General features: G+C 48.9%; 1 protein-coding gene across 1 annotated transcript in view; it reads left to right on the top strand.

Annotated features, from left to right (window-relative positions):
• PNP (purine nucleoside phosphorylase) overlaps positions 1-11,288 on the top strand; it is a 29,637-nt gene extending 18,349 nt beyond the window's left edge. Inside the window, exons 2-6 of the mRNA XM_084806100.1 lie at positions 1,172-1,341; positions 1,494-1,597; positions 3,682-3,857; positions 4,328-4,518; positions 6,017-11,288. Coding sequence (XP_084662226.1) covers positions 1,172-1,341; positions 1,494-1,597; positions 3,682-3,857; positions 4,328-4,518; positions 6,017-6,234 — 859 coding nt within the window. The 3' untranslated portion in view covers positions 6,235-11,288. The remainder of the gene's footprint in view (positions 1-1,171; positions 1,342-1,493; positions 1,598-3,681; positions 3,858-4,327; positions 4,519-6,016) is intronic.
• The last annotated feature ends 3,964 nt before the right edge of the window (positions 11,289-15,252 follow it).

The raw sequence follows: 15,252 nt of genomic DNA, 5'->3' as shown, positions 1-15,252 counted from the left end.
GTGTGTGTGTGTGTGTGTGTGTGTAGAGGATCCATATTCTGCGAGAAGAAGAACTTTGTACAATGGGAAGGTGAAAGTAATGTACATTAAATTAGTCAATGAGGCCTGTTTTGAAAGCCAGGGTGACTTAGGGCACAATCCTATGGATGTTTAGACAGGAAAAAGACCTGTGCCTCCCAGAATTGCTGGCTGGGGAGTTCTGGGAGTTGTAGGACTTTTTTCTGTCTTATTATCCATAGGATTGCGCCCTTAGCGGCCTAAGCTGTGAGCTGGGAAACGTCCGATACAAACCTCATGTCGGCTATAAAGCCCCTGCGTGAGAACTTGAGTGGTAAGACTGCTGGAGGACTAGGATGATTTGGGAGATCTGAGTTCAAATCCCCCCTCACCCATGAAGTTTGGTGGGTGACCTTGGACCGGTTGCATTGTCTCAGCATTGCCTACTTTGCAGGGCCGTTGTGCGGGCTTTAAAACATTGATGATGATGATGATGATGTCATTTATATCCTGCTGCTTCTTCTCTTTGCAAGGAACCCAAGGTGGCTTACAAGTTCCTCCTCCTCCTCTCCGTTTTATCCTCACAACAACCCTGTGAGGGAGGTGAGGCTGAGAGTCAGTGACTTGCCCAAAGTCACCCAGTGAAATTAATGGCTGAGTGGGGACTAGAACACGGATCTCCCGCGTCCCAGCCCAGCACTCTAACCACTACGCCACACTGGCTTATTATTATTCAAAGGTCCGCATATGCCTCTCTGAGCTCCTTTGAGTAAGGATGGGATAGAAACACAATGAATTAATAAATAAAGTGGTCTGAGGCCAACTGATGTTACCTCAGTCCCCACAACTGCAAATACAGCGGTGGTAATAAAAGTGTTTGACCTTACAGGGCTGTTGGAAGGATCATTGGAATAGTGTGCGCGCGCGCGAGGTGCTTTGAACAGCTGACATGTATTATAAGCACTTCCAGTTCGTTCTGAAGCACGTCTCATGGTTTCAAATCCCTGCGAATTTAAGATTGTCTACAAAATCTCGGGATTGACCTGTGTGTGTGCGTGTGCGTGCGTGTACGTGCTGCCCCCTAGTGGTATGAAGTTGGTTCTGCAGCAAGTGCATGTATTAGCCCTGGAATCTCCTTCGTAGCCACTCACCCACACATCCCTTCTTCTCTCAGGTACACATATGAGGACTGCAAGCAAACGGCAGACTGGCTACTGGGCAACACCAAGCACCGGCCCAGGGTGGCCATCATCTGTGGCTCAGGCCTTGGAGGGCTGGCTGACCTCCTCAAGGACCAGGTCGCCTTTGAATATGCCAAGATCCCCAACTTCCCCCAGAGCACAGGTAAAGAGAGAGAGTGGGTTTGGGGTGCCCTCTGGGGAGGGCGCTAGGGGGTGCTAGAAAGCAACCGAGGGAGAAGATGCTTCGGTAGCACAACACCGTGCCCAGCAGGGGGCATCAGCGAGCGATTTAACCCTGTCTTTGCTTCACTCCAGTTGTAGGCCATGCCGGAAGACTGGTGTTTGGGAACCTCAGTGGGACGCCCTGTGTGGCGATGCAGGGCCGCTTCCACATGTACGAAGGTTACCCACTCTGGAAGGTGAGTTGCTCCACAGAGTTGTCACGCTTTTGAAACCAGAGATGCCTAATTTTGGGAAGTGCATGTTTCACAATTAATAATAATACTAATAATAATTAATAAAGAAGATAATGCCTCTGAGGATATGGAGAGTTCTTTTTCATCACCACTAGTCCAACACCTCTGGGACTGGGGTGAGGGAAAGCTTCCATGTCTGAGGCCAAAGATCCACCCAGCTTGAGTCTCATCCATTCCCTCTCGCTTTTAAGGGCCGGCGTGATGAGTCTCTGGGCAAAATACAGGGAGGCCTGAGAGCTGTAGTGGTTAGAGTGTAAGACTAAGACTGGGGAGACCTGAGTTCAAATCTGTGCTCACTCAGGAAGCTTCCTGCGGGACCTTGAGCCAGTCACGTTCACTCAGCCTAACCTACCTCACAGGGCTGTTGTGAGGATTATAGAAAAGAAAGAGCTATGCTGCTCCAAGCTCTTTGGAGGAAGGATGAGACACAGATATAATAACTAAACAAATAAATAAGAACATAAGAAGAGCCCTGCTGGATCAGACCAAGGTATGTCCAGTCCAGCATTCTGTTCACACAGTGGCCAACCAGCTGCCTGTGGGAATAAAATAGATAATATTTAGGCAAGCCCCTAATCTGGGGGTGCAGAACTGCTTTCAGCCTAAGAGCCAAATTCCATTTCAAGGAAGCTCTCGGGGGCCGCATTCCAGTGGTGGGCGGGGCTGAAGGCAAAAGGGGTGGAGCCCAAAACCACCAGCATATTTCAGCTTAAAGCTAAGCCTTTGGAGAGGCATCCCAACCTTTTAAAGTGAGGGGAAAAGTCAGGAAACCTCCAAACAAGCTGCAATTGAGCAGTGGTTGTGGGGAAAGGGGCATGGTATTCTGGAGGACTCTGGAGGGCCAGAGGTTCTACACTCCTGCATTAGTACCTCAATCCTCCATCTGCAAATGCAGTACTAATACATGTCTACCTTGGGGAGGGACCATATGGCACTTGTCTTACATGCAGAAGGTTCCAGATTAAATGCCTGGCATCTCCAGTTAAAAGGATCAGGCAGCAGGCTGTGAGAGCTGCTCTCAGACACAGTCGATCATACTGAGCGAGACAGCTTGTGGCCCTCCAGATGTTTCGGCCTACAACTCCCATGATCCCTCACCACCGGCTATGTTGGCGAGGGCTGATGGGAATGGTAGGCCAAAACCTCTGGAGGGCCAGAAGTTGCCCATCCTCGAGCTCGACGCACCCGTGCACTTCCACACCTCGGAGAGCTCCTTTAGCGTTCTGACTGGTTCTGAGTGAAACCCAGAGCGGATCCGCCGCCCCACTGATGTCGGAGCCACCAGCCTCCACTGGTGGGCCTGCTCGTAGGCCGTGTGAGGTAGCTGATTGGGAGTGATTTGATTTGGAAAGGGCAGCAGATGTTGAGTTATTGAACGGAGAGTTCAGGATTTGGCGCCCGGATCTGCCCTCTGTTGACGGGAGGGCTCAGCTCGCTGAGGGTTCCTCTGTCCAGTTTTCAGGGATCCCCCATCCTCCCCCCGCCTGCTCCACAGCCTGCCCCAGCAGGGTCCTCTCTGTAGCACTTTCAGTGGGCTGCTGAGAGGAGGCGGAAGGGGCAGGGAATTCCATTTGCATGGGCCTAACTCTGTACCTGACCCATTGTATTTTGAGTGCCAGGAAAGGGGTGACGTGCTTGTGGGGTTTTCTGCCTCAGATTTCGAAATAACATGAGAGGCCTTGGGGGGCACTGCGCACCTTGGCCTGAGGGGGCGCCGTTGGCGGCTCTGCCTCAGGCTGCAAAACCCCTTTGCCAGCCCCCGGCTTCCTGGCGTCTTGGAAGGAGATGAATAGGGTGCAGCCAACCAAGACCACCTCCCGTGTTCGCTAGGTGGGCGCTGCAGTGGTCTTCCGGAAATGTGAGATGTAGTTGCAAACGAGTTTGGAAGAGCCCAATCCATTGCTGTGGACAGATTCAGCACTTTGTTCGGGAGAAAATCCGAGACCCGCCATTTCTGGCCTGCCCCGATTCTGGGGGCACAACCCTTCCGACCTTTCCTCAGCCCTGCTTCCCTTGCCCCCTCCCAGGTGACCTTTCCGGTTCGGATCTTCCACCTGCTTGGCGTGGAGACCCTCATCGTCACCAACGCAGCTGGGGGACTCAACCCCGAGTACAAAGTGGGGGACATCATGGTGATCTGTGACCACATCAACATGCCCGGCTTCTCTGGCCAGAACCCCCTTGTGGGGCCTAATGACGAGAGGTACGATGGGGCCTGCCCACTCTTCTGTTTGCTGCCCATCTGGAGTCCTGCCTCTGTGGTTGTGAGGTGTAACAGCTTGGGCCTGGTTTGCTTACGAGCAGGAGTGGGGAACCTTTTTTTTTCTGTAGAGGGCCACATGTCAGTGATGAGTGAGGCCAAAGGCAGTAGTGGGGTCCCACTTTCTCTCTCTGCCACCCCCCCTCTCTGTCTCTGCCACCCCCTTCTCTCTCTCTCCCTCTCTCCCTCTCTCTCTCCCACCTCCTTTCCTCTCTTTCTTTCTGTCACCCTCTACCCCCCCCCCCGCAACTCCCTGCTCCCCATTTCACTCCCACAACAACTCTGAGAGATCAGGACTGACCTATGGTCACCCAGTGAGCTTCGCATCAGAGGGGCAAGGTCCTAGATGGTCCTAGTCCAACCATCTGTGCTTTTCTGTCTCCTTTACCACTCCTGCTCTCCTCCCTTCACAGATTTGGGGCACGTTTCCCAGCCATGTCGGATGCCTACAACCAAGACCTGAGGAAACTGGCGCACACGGTGGCATCGGAGATGGGCTCCTCCGGCTGTGTGCGCGAGGGAGTCTACTGTGCCTTGGGAGGCCCCAACTATGAGACCATTGCCGAATGCCGCTTTCTGCAGCGACTGGGCGCGGATGCTGTAGGTCAGTTGTGGGCAGAGTGAAGGGGAAGTCTTTGAGTTCTTTGCTGGGCATAGCCCAACGCGGTTCATAAGAGGTGGCTGGATTTCCTCTCCACTCGACCAGGGTGCAACATTGCAGGGGACACCTATTGTACGCTGTGGGGCAGGCCAAGATTGCCAGTCCTGACCCTCAGCATCACTTGGGTCTCTTACACCTTGACTGTTCTGTGGCCTTAATGTTTCTTAAAAGTTCAGGAGGTTGAGAAAGTGCTTCTAAAGCATGGGAAGGCCTCCCTTTTGGAGTTCAAAATGGCCGCCCTTGCATCAACTGGTTCATCAGGTAGAACTTGGATGAATTTTTCTGCCAGTTACAGTGAGGCTGGTATGCCCCACAGGTTCAAATGGTTTTTGGGGTGGATGTGCTTAAGATAGTCACCTCCTATAACTAAAGAGGGTAGAGGCTCCTGTTCAGGGAGAAGTGAGGGTGGGAGGGATTCCAGAAATTTTGGCTAGGCTTGGTAGCCAACCATTATTTCTGGTAGCCAGTGAAGAGAGGATTCTTCTCTTCTTGCTTTACATAGGTAACTTGCATCCCTTCTGTACCCACTGAGAAGGTTTGATTGGGAAAGACTGGTAGACAGTGTGGATGTGTTTGTCATAATTCCTCCAGTTCAGTCCATGATGCTGCCTTCCAACACAAGTTGCCGCATGGTGTCCATCTTGAAAGAGGCACCCTGCATTCCTGGCAGCTGTTAATAAATGTGTCATGCCTGTGGTGGAGTATACGCTTCTGCTCACCGCTGGCAATCACACTTATGAACCTTTGCTCCGGGTTAAGTAATACCATATATCATACCTGTACAACAAGCAGAAATTTGGAGCTGTAGCAAGTCACGTGGAATAGCCCTCCAGGAAGAGGGAGGACTGCGCCACTGCAAAATACAAGTTGGGCTTGCATGACTGAACCCTCCCACATATTGACAACTCCTTGCCTTAAGAAAGCTAGCCATGCTTCTCCTTGACAAGCTACTTTTCCAGGGGGAGGGAGTCTGGGGGAGAATTCCGTTGTGCAACCCCTCCCTCCCTCCCTGAAGTGGTAGGCTCCTAGGAGGGCTGTACCGTGTAAGTCAGGGGTGCACAACCTCAAGCCCATGGGCCAAATCTGGCCTGCCTATGGTCCCGATCTGGCCCACCAGTGTTCCCCAGATGACTACATCCCCTTTCTGTCTCGACTACCGATTGTTCAGTATTTTCCTGGCTTTTGCATATTTTTCTCCCCATTCTAAAAGGTTGAAATGCCCTTCTGAGGCTCAGATACTGTCAGTCAGGCATTAAACTAAAAGAGGCTGGTCTTTTTTGCCCCGCCCCTTTGCCTTTGGCCCCGCCCGCCACTGGAATGCAGCCCCCGAGAGCTTCTCTGAAATTCTATTTGGTCCTTGGGCGGGAAGAAGTTTGGCACCCCTGTTGTAAGTCTCCTGCATGTGGTGCTCTAATGCTTCCCCTTTCTCTCCCTGCTCCAGGCATGAGCACCGTTCCGGAGGTGATTGTGGCCCGCCACTGTGGCATGCGTGTCTTTGGGTTCTCCCTCATCACGAACAAAGCCGTCCTGGACTATGAGAGCAAGGAGAAGGCCAACCACGCTGAGGTGCTGGAGGCTAGCCGCCAGAGCGCCCGCACCCTCGAAAAGATGGTCTCCCTGATGGTGCAGCGCATCGAACGCAACAACAACTTGGCCTAGAGCACCCTTTGTGCTGGCTTGCTGCAACCCTTTCGCCACACCGGCTTGTTGCACGGGGGACCTGCTGTCTCCTCGCAGCCAAGGGTTGTTTGCACATTCCCTGGCAGGAAAAGCATGTTGACTTTTCCATCCGTTTCCCCGAAATATGTGTCCTCGTCAAATCCTGCTGCTAGGTTTTCTGTTATCAGATGGTATCCCGGATGTGTGTCCTGCTACACTGCCTGACAGTCTCTGGCCACCAGTGGATTGGTCCTGTATTCCTGCATTTGAACTCTAGCCTCTGATGCAATGTCTGTCCATCTGTAAGCATGCCCGTGTCTCTCTCTCTCTCTCTCTCTCTCTCTCTCTCAATCTCTCTGCCAGTTTCAGAATCTTGCTTCTGCCTCAGCTCTTCATGTCTCTCTGTCTCTCCCTCTCTTCATGTCAGGGAAGTGTAGCGTGGCTGTCAATTTCATGTAGGCCTCTGACAACTCACTTTTCTATGGCCGTTACCTGTGAAAAGTTTGGGAACTAGAGAATGTGTTTCTCAGACTCTGAAGGCCTCCGCTTCGCATTTGAAAATGCCCGGCTCTCGTCAATGGGTTTGCGCCGGCGAATGTGTTTCTGTTGCACTGCTGGTTTGTTCTCGAAGGCTAGGATTCAGTCTCCTGCATGATAGAGTTGAACTGGCCCTCAAAGGCCATCTACTCCAAGCTGGATGCTAAAGCGTCAGCATTGCCTTGGGGCATTTTTTGTATGATCTGTAGTGATTGCTATCCATCACTTGTTTGCTCCCACACACCAAGATTTGGCATCTGATCTTTGACCAAATACCTGAGTCTCCTTCATGGAGGGTCTACATCTCATCCCCTTGTTTGTCTGTTTGAGAAGCCTTCTTAGTCTCTCTTCCGCTCCTTGGCTAGGCATTCACCTGTTCATTGAACAGATCTCACATTGTAATTCAAATTACAACAGATCTTGGGAGAACAGATCTTAAGTTGTCGTAATACAAATACACAGACAGCAGATGGGGTGCTAAAACATGTGTCTGGATCCTCTTCAAACAGCGGATGTGAGCTTACACGATTGAATGCCTGCTGCAGACGTGTTTTTTTAAAATCCCTGTATGTAAAAAAAAAAAAAAGCACATCGGGGAAGGCTGGACTACAACCCTGACATGCTAGTTTTCTATAGGCAGTGATATTTTTGTTTGTTTATATGGAGGAGCATTCAGTGACATGAGTCCCCACCTGCATTCTGAAATAGTTTTGTTGCCTCATCTGTTTGTGAGAAATAGGCTTAATTTCCCAGGCTGAGACCCACTGCTGTCATCAGCCTTTCTTGTTTAAGTGGACGGGACTGGGTTTAGGTTGCCATCCCTCTAGGAACCAAAGGAGCCACCTTTACGTGTCCTTCTCTCTCAGCCTTTGGAGATGGCTACCAAAGCCACAACCTTTCCAGCTGGATTTCAACTCAAAAGTGGCCAGCAGCGGGACCAGATAAAAGATTTGTGCCGTGACCGGTGGGAACGGGCTGTGGATTTTCAGTCCTGCTGCCAGAGACCACGCTGTTGGACAGTTGTGACCCTGCAGGATTCCAAATCTTGTAACTTGAGACACACCAGCCAGCAGACGGTGACATGATGCAGGAATCCAGTACCGCCGTCTGTGTTTAGGAATCTGAGTGCTCTGGTGGAGGCAACGAGATTTAAGGAGGAGTGGATTTTCCACTGTAGACAGCCCGAGTTTGGCTCTGGCCAGAGTTTTCGGTGATGCCTTGCTGTAGTGGAGTGGGGGTTATCCTCTCTCTCCCTTCACGGGGGAATCCTCTTTGTTTTGTGACAGCAGTTATTCATGTCTCAGCACCGTTGTCGGAGCTAATGCTTGTGAGATACGTGGGTGGGTGTGTTCGTGGGAATGAATCCAGGCTCAATGCTGGTGCCACAGTGACCAAAACGTCAGTCTCTCCCCCGCTTCCGAGCAAGGCCGAGGGACTCACCCAGGGCCCTGCTGGCAGTACCTCTGCACTCCCGCTTGGGCCTGGGGCGTTCATGGCCACAGCTGCTTTTTCCGATTTAAGAAAGGGTTGCTTCCACAGCAATCGGCAATGGCTTCTCTCAAATTGCTTCACATTCTGGGGAAATAAGATAGGCAGGGTAGGGGGAGGGAGACAGAAGGGAGGATGGACAAGCACTGAAGAAAGCCTTCCTGGGTTTAGGAGAGCTTCACAGGCAGGCGTGTGCACACCCAGAGCCCAGATGAGGGTTGCCAACTGACCAAAACCTGGTCTGCTCTTGTGCCTTTCACAGCAGCTCAATCTGCAGAGGTCTACAATTGAAGCTTTCAGCAGCGTGGAGAGAAACCTCCCCTCCAAAGGCCTGCACATCCCATTTCTGTTTGAAGCACAGCTGCCATGTCAGGCTGAAAAGTTGGCTGTGCCACACATCCCTGGGCCTACGGCGTAAATGCAGAGAGAAGATGGCCTGCAGAAACCAGAGCAACTGGGCTCTTGCACTTTCCATCTGCTCTGTGTGTGCCTTCCGTTTTTAAAATCCAGCTTCGCTGTCCATGCCTTTGATTTGGAAGCCACCAATCCCACCGGGTGCAGTTTTCTCATAAATGTGCATAGTGTGGGATAATTTAATCTACAGCAGCTTAATTGCTTTGCAGATTGGGCTGCGGCCCCCCCCCCCATGTTTTCTGCTTGCAATAGCTCTTTCCGGTCTCCCTTTCTGTCTTCACCCGTATCGTACGTCCGTCGTGGACCAAGAAGCCACCCGTAGCCTCACAAAGGATAGGTTATAAATGCTGACACATCGGAGGAGATGTAGAAGAGGAGCTCACAGATGAAGGACGGCGGCTCACATCCATTCAGTGACTCTGAAGGTCTCAGCAGATGTAGAAATATATATAAATATCTATATTTTTTTAGAGCGTCAGCCTTCTGCACTTTTTATTTTATTTAAATAAATGGAGCCCCGGTTTAATAATTATGAGTAAATAAAGTTGGAATGAACAGATGGAACGTGGTGGCTGTTTTCTTTGTTTGTGTATTGCAGCGGTACAGAATTGCTTTCAGCCTGAGGGTCAAACTGTGTTTTAGAGAAGCTCTCAGGGGCCACATTCCTGTGGTGGGTGGGGCCAAAGGCAAAAGGGGCGGGGGCAAAATTTTAGCTTACAGTCAGGAATTAAGCCTTAGGAGAGGCATTTTGACTTTTAAGAATGGGGGAAAACCCATTCTTTACAACCTAGCTAGGAAGCTGCCAAATGATTGGTGGTTGGGGGAAAGGGGGCGTGGCCATCTGGGGAACTCCAGAGGGCCGCATTTGGCCCCTGGGCTGGAGGTTCTCCACCCCTGGTGTATTTTGGGCATGCCTCAGATTGTGGGAGCTGGTGGAAGATATTCATGCAAGAGAATCTCCCAGAAGGATTTCAAGAGTTGCAGATGCCCTGGTTAACTTCAGCCCCTTCTGGGATCCAGTGGGGATCTATGTCCAGGGTCAGTATTATGCCACTCAGTACCAGTTCAGCAGTGGGAAATAACTGCAGGAGAGGGCTGTTGTCTTTGCAGCCTGCTTGCGGCCTTCCCAGAGGCGGATGTTTTGGCCACTGTAGGAAGCAAGATGATGGAACAGGTGGACCTTTGGACTACGATCCAGCAGGGCTCTCCTTACATTCTTGAGACCTGAGCTCTTTGTATCAAAACGAAGCACGGCTCATCTCACCTTTGCATGGCTGTCTGGGGCATGCTGGGAGTTGTAGGCCTTTTTTTTCTGTCTAAACATGCATAGGATAGCAACCTTAGTGTCTATACACACTAGGCTTCCCCACCCTCATGCCCCTCAGGTATGTGGCACTGACTGCAACTCCCATCATTGGCCATGCTGACTGGGAATGATGGGACTTGCAATCCAACACATCTGGAGGGCGCCAAGTTGGGAAAGGTGGCACTAATCATTAAGCTACCTTTTGCTAAGCCTGAATTGCCAGACTGTTCCTTCCGTATTGCTAAGTCGAGCCAAATCAATTTAGGGCCCAATCCTATGTATGTTTAGACAGGGGGGGGGAAAGTCCTACAACTCCCAGCATGCCCAGGCTAGCTCTAAATGGGCATAAGATTGCACCTGTATTTTATTTATTGCATTTATATCCCACCTTTTTTCCTCTTGCAAGGAACCGAAGGTGGCTTACATTATAGTGAATGCTGGCTGATTTAGTTCTTTTGCCTGCAAGCTAGCAGGACATGCCTGGGATGGAGCTCATGGGGAAAACAGGTTAGGAAGCCCAAGGTCCAAAAAGCATGAAATATGACTTCTGAAGAGCAGCCATGTGTAAGAACTTCCTAGGAGTTGCGCTGGATTGGACCAAATGCCCCTCTAGTTCCACAATCGGATACTTATGGGAAGCCCGCAAGCAGGACCTGAGTGTGATGGCACCTTCCCACTGCACCTGCGATTCGGAGGCGTACCTGCAGTATCCTGGCATGACAAGCACAAATCCGGCAGGTGTGGTTTGCCCCAAGCACTGTGCCAGCCTATGGGGAAGCTTCACCTGTTGCACACATCTCTGAAAAGCACCTCAGCCCTGCCAGAAGAAAAGGCAGCTCTTATGTGCAAATTAGGCCACCACCTATGAAATAGGCACTTTTGAAAGGCAAGAATTACATACTGAGCTGAACGGAGCTTTAATTGAATTTGTTAATGACTTTCTTAGATCAAAATAGGAGTAAATAGGAAATAATCACAAGACAAGCACTTCAGAATCGACCCACATCTACATGAGAGCAATAAGGCAAGGGGGGGGGCATTGGGGCCATGCATTTTAAGTACTTTTTTTCACCATGCTTCAAAACCAACAACAATCTAAGAGTTCAAAGAATTACAAACAAAATTCTGTCTGACCTAGAAAGTAATGTCCCTGCGCCACTAGGTGGCGCTACTACATCAACATGCGCAATAGGATGTTTAATACTCTGCAATTCAACGTGGCACATAATGAGAGATTGATATAGAATCTCTATTAAATATTTCTTGGCAGGTTCGTTGGTCTAGGGGTATGATTCTCGCTTAGGGTGCGAGAGGTCCCGCGTTCAAATCCTGATGAGCCCTCTATTTATTGCAATATTTTTTTAAAAAGTCAAATTTTCCTTTATAAGGAAAGACTGTGGTTTTTGCTACAACAGACTCAACACAGCTACCCCTCTGAAAATTCTTTCTATACAGTGTAAGATGTGTATTTTTTAAAGGATTCTTTCAACTTCCCTTTTATTTACGTTTTGAAATATATTAAGAAGGCTACATTTCCTTATTCTTGTTTTAATATGCCTACTTGTATACTGTTTCCAAGATACCACAGATGAATGAATGAATTAATGAATCATAATAGCTTTTAAATCCACAAATGAATTCTGCCCCTCCACACAGACAATATCAGTTTATGGCCAAAACAAGTCAGTACTTGCTGTCAGTTCTCAATCACAGCACCAAAGTATGTGAAATAATAATAAAGGACAATGCTCTGGAGCATGTGCAAAGTGTTTTCCCCACTCATCCCTGACAAGCACCAACACATCTAGAATTGAAAGCTTTGCAAATCAGAGGGCATGGCTTCTTTTTAAAAATAAACGAATAAAATAATTTCCTTAAATACTTTTTTCTCATAAGTTTCTAGACTAATATTTTTTTTCTTTTTTAACTTTTTTTTTTCATTTATTTGTCTTGTAACACACACTTCCACACCAGTGGGACTCTGCTTTTAACCTCTACTGAGTAGAGGAGCAGGCACAGGCTAGTCTAGAACAATCACAAAGCTAGACACAAAAAGGGAAAAGAAGCAATGGAAGGACAGGACTCTCCAGTGGTGGTGACCTGCAAGGTGTGTGCAATGTTTGTTTTCTTGCCTGAGAACAACATGGCCTACGCCTGCAACAAGTGCAAGTTGATCACGCTGCTGGAGGAAAAAGTAAGTGGACTAGAGCGGTGACTGTTGACCCTCCGGGGAATAAAAGAACACGAAGAGTTCTTGTACAGAATGGGGGAACTACAGCAGCAAAGGGAAGACCAGAAGCTTGAAGAGCAACAGCAAGATGAGGCAGAAGTGGGAAATGCTGAGGAGAAGAAAAATGGAGTAGAGGATACTCCTTGGAAGAGGGTGACAGGAGGAGAAGAACTAGACGCCACTCTGCACCAGTGGAAGCAGTGGAGCTGTGGAAACGATTCCAGGTACTTGCGGATGAGACTGGAGGACAGCCTGCAGAGGAAGAAACACAGGGGAACCTACATGAGAGTGAGCAAGAGGATGAAGGTCAGTCAAACAGAGGCGATGAAACCCAGGCCTACAACGACAAGAAGAGAAGAGTGGTAGTAGTGGGAGACTCCTTGCTGCGTGGGATCGAAACCCAAGTATGTTGTGAAGACCCGTGGACTCGCCAGGTATGTTGTCTCCCGGGAGGACGGATTAGAGACATGGCTGAAAGGTTGCCTGCACTCATAAAGCCCACTGACAGGTATCCCTTTCTTTTCATCCATGTGGGAACAAATGATACCGCCAAGCAGAGCTACGAAGAAATCACATCAGACTTTGAAGCTTTGGGAAGGAAACTCAAGAACTTTGGGGCCCAGATAGTTTTCTCATCCATCCTTCCAGTAGTTAGAAGAGGGATGGAAAGGGAACGAAAAATACTCTGGGTGAATGACTGGCTACGAAGGTGGTGCCGACGAGAGAGATTTGGATTCTGGGACCACGGGCTATACTTCCTGGAAGATGGGTTGTTGGCAAGGGACGGGTTGCACCTCACAAAGGATGGAAGAATGTGTTTGGCCACAGCATGAGGAACTTCATCAGGAGGGCTTTAAACTGAATCCTACGGGGAAGGGAGATGTAATGTTGGGGGTAACAATGGACGTAGGCGCATGCACTGCAACGGAGAGAACAGCTCTGATAGCGCCCAATGATAGTCTTCAGACACATGTAGGAAGAAAGCCAGACTATGAAGCACATGGTCTTCGATGTCTATATACTAATGGCCAGAGTATGGGAAAGAAACAGAACGAACTTGAACTCTTAATACGGGAGGGAAATTATGACTTGATAGGTATAACTGAGACTTGGTGGGATGACTCTCATGACTGGAATACAGCAATTGAAGGATATAACTTGTTCAAAAAGAACAGGAGGAACAGAAAGGGAGGTGGGGTTGCACCGTATGTGAAAAATACATATCTCTGCACAGAAATACAGGAGGATGAGCTTGGTAGCCCCATCGAGAGCATCTGGATCAAAATAAATGGAGCAAAGAATAAAAGGAACCTGATGGTCGGAGTCTACTACCAGCCACCCGATCAAGGAGAAGACGAGAATTAAACTTTTGAAAAGCAAATAGCCAATGTTTCAAGGAAGCATGATGTAGTAGTAATGGGGGACTTCAATTTCCCCGATATTTGTTGGGAGACAAATTCTGCAAAACATGGCCCCTCCAGGAAATTCCTGACTTGTGTGGCGGATCACTTCCTCCTACAGAAAGTAGAGGAAGGAACTAGAGGATTGGCTATCCTTGACTTGATCCTAACCAACAGAGATGACTTAGTGGATAAAGTAGCAGTTACAGGAACTCTGGGGGAAAGCGACCATGTTGTACTTGAGTTCTTGGTTCTAAGGGAAGCAAAAGCCGAGTGTAGTCAAACACGTACCCTGGATTTTAGGAAAGCTGATTTTAATAAACTCAGAACAATGATCAGTAAGGTCCCATGGCAAGCGACGCTAATGAGAAAAGGAGCCCAAGATGGGTGGGATCTTTTAAAAAAGGAAATTCTCAAGGCACAATTACAAACAATTCCAATGAGAAGAAAAGGTGGAAGTCAACAGAAGAAGCCAATATGGCTTCACAAAAAGCTTAGAGATGACCTGAAAACAAAAAAGGACACATATAGGAAATGGAAAGAAGGCCAAGTAACAAAGGAAGAGTACAGGCAGGTAGCACAGAATTGCAGGGATGGCGTCAGGAAGGCTAAAGCTGAGAACGAGCTGAGGTTAGCAAGAGATGCTAAAAGCAACAAAAAAGCTTTCTTCAGCTACGTGCATAGTAAAAGGCAGAGGAAAGACATGGTTGTTCAGCTATTAAATAAGGATAGCAAAATGATAACAGATGACAAAGAAAAGGCAGAGGTGCTCAATTCCTACTTTGGCTCAGTCTTCTCCCCAAAGAGGGTCTATGACTCCCTGGCAAAAGCGAAGTACAGGCTGAAGGGGCAGGATTGCAGCTTGAGATCGACAGGCATATGGTCAAGGAACACCTAATTCCTTTGAATGAGTCCAAATCTCCAGGGCCAGATGAACTGCTACCTAGAGTAATAAAGGAACTGGCAGAAGAACTCTCAGAACCGCCGTCTATTCTCTTTGAGAAATCATGGCAGACGGGGGAAGTGCCAGATGACTGGAGGAGGGCTAATGTGGTCCCTATCTACAAAAAGGGTAAAAAGGAAGAGCTTGGGAACTACAGACCAGTCAGTCTGACATCAATCCCTGGGAAAATTCTGGAGCAAATTCTAAAGCAATCCATCTGTAAACACCTTGAAAACAATACAGTGATTACTTGAAGCCAGCATGGATTTCTCAAGAACAAGTCCTGCCAGACGAATCTGATCTCATTTTTTGATCAAGTCACCTCCCTTGTGGACCGTGGGAATGCTGTAGACATCATATATCTCAACTTCAGCAAAGCTTTCGACAAAGTGCCCCATGATCTCCTCATGAGCAAACTAGCTCAAAGTGGGCTAGTTGAAACAACGATCCGGTGGATCCACAGTTGGCTACAGAATCGGACTCAAAGAGTGCTTATAAATGGGACCTTCTCAAACTGGGGAGAGGTAATGAGTGGGGTACCGCAGGGCTCAGTCCTGGGCCCAATGCTCTTCAACATTTGTATTAATGACTTGGAGGAGGAGGTGCAGGGAATGCTGATCACATTTGCACATGACACAAAATTGGGTGGGATAGCTAATACTTCGGAAGACAGAAACAAAATTCAAAGTGATCTGGGTAG

The sequence above is a fragment of the Heloderma suspectum genome, chromosome 6, assembly GCF_057233095.1.
Source record: "Heloderma suspectum isolate Gila_16-S chromosome 6, 16-S_ref, whole genome shotgun sequence".
Lineage (NCBI taxonomy): Eukaryota > Metazoa > Chordata > Lepidosauria > Squamata > Helodermatidae > Heloderma > Heloderma suspectum.
The sequence above is the reverse complement of the archived record's forward strand: the minus strand, read 5'-3'. Positions and strand labels throughout refer to the sequence as shown.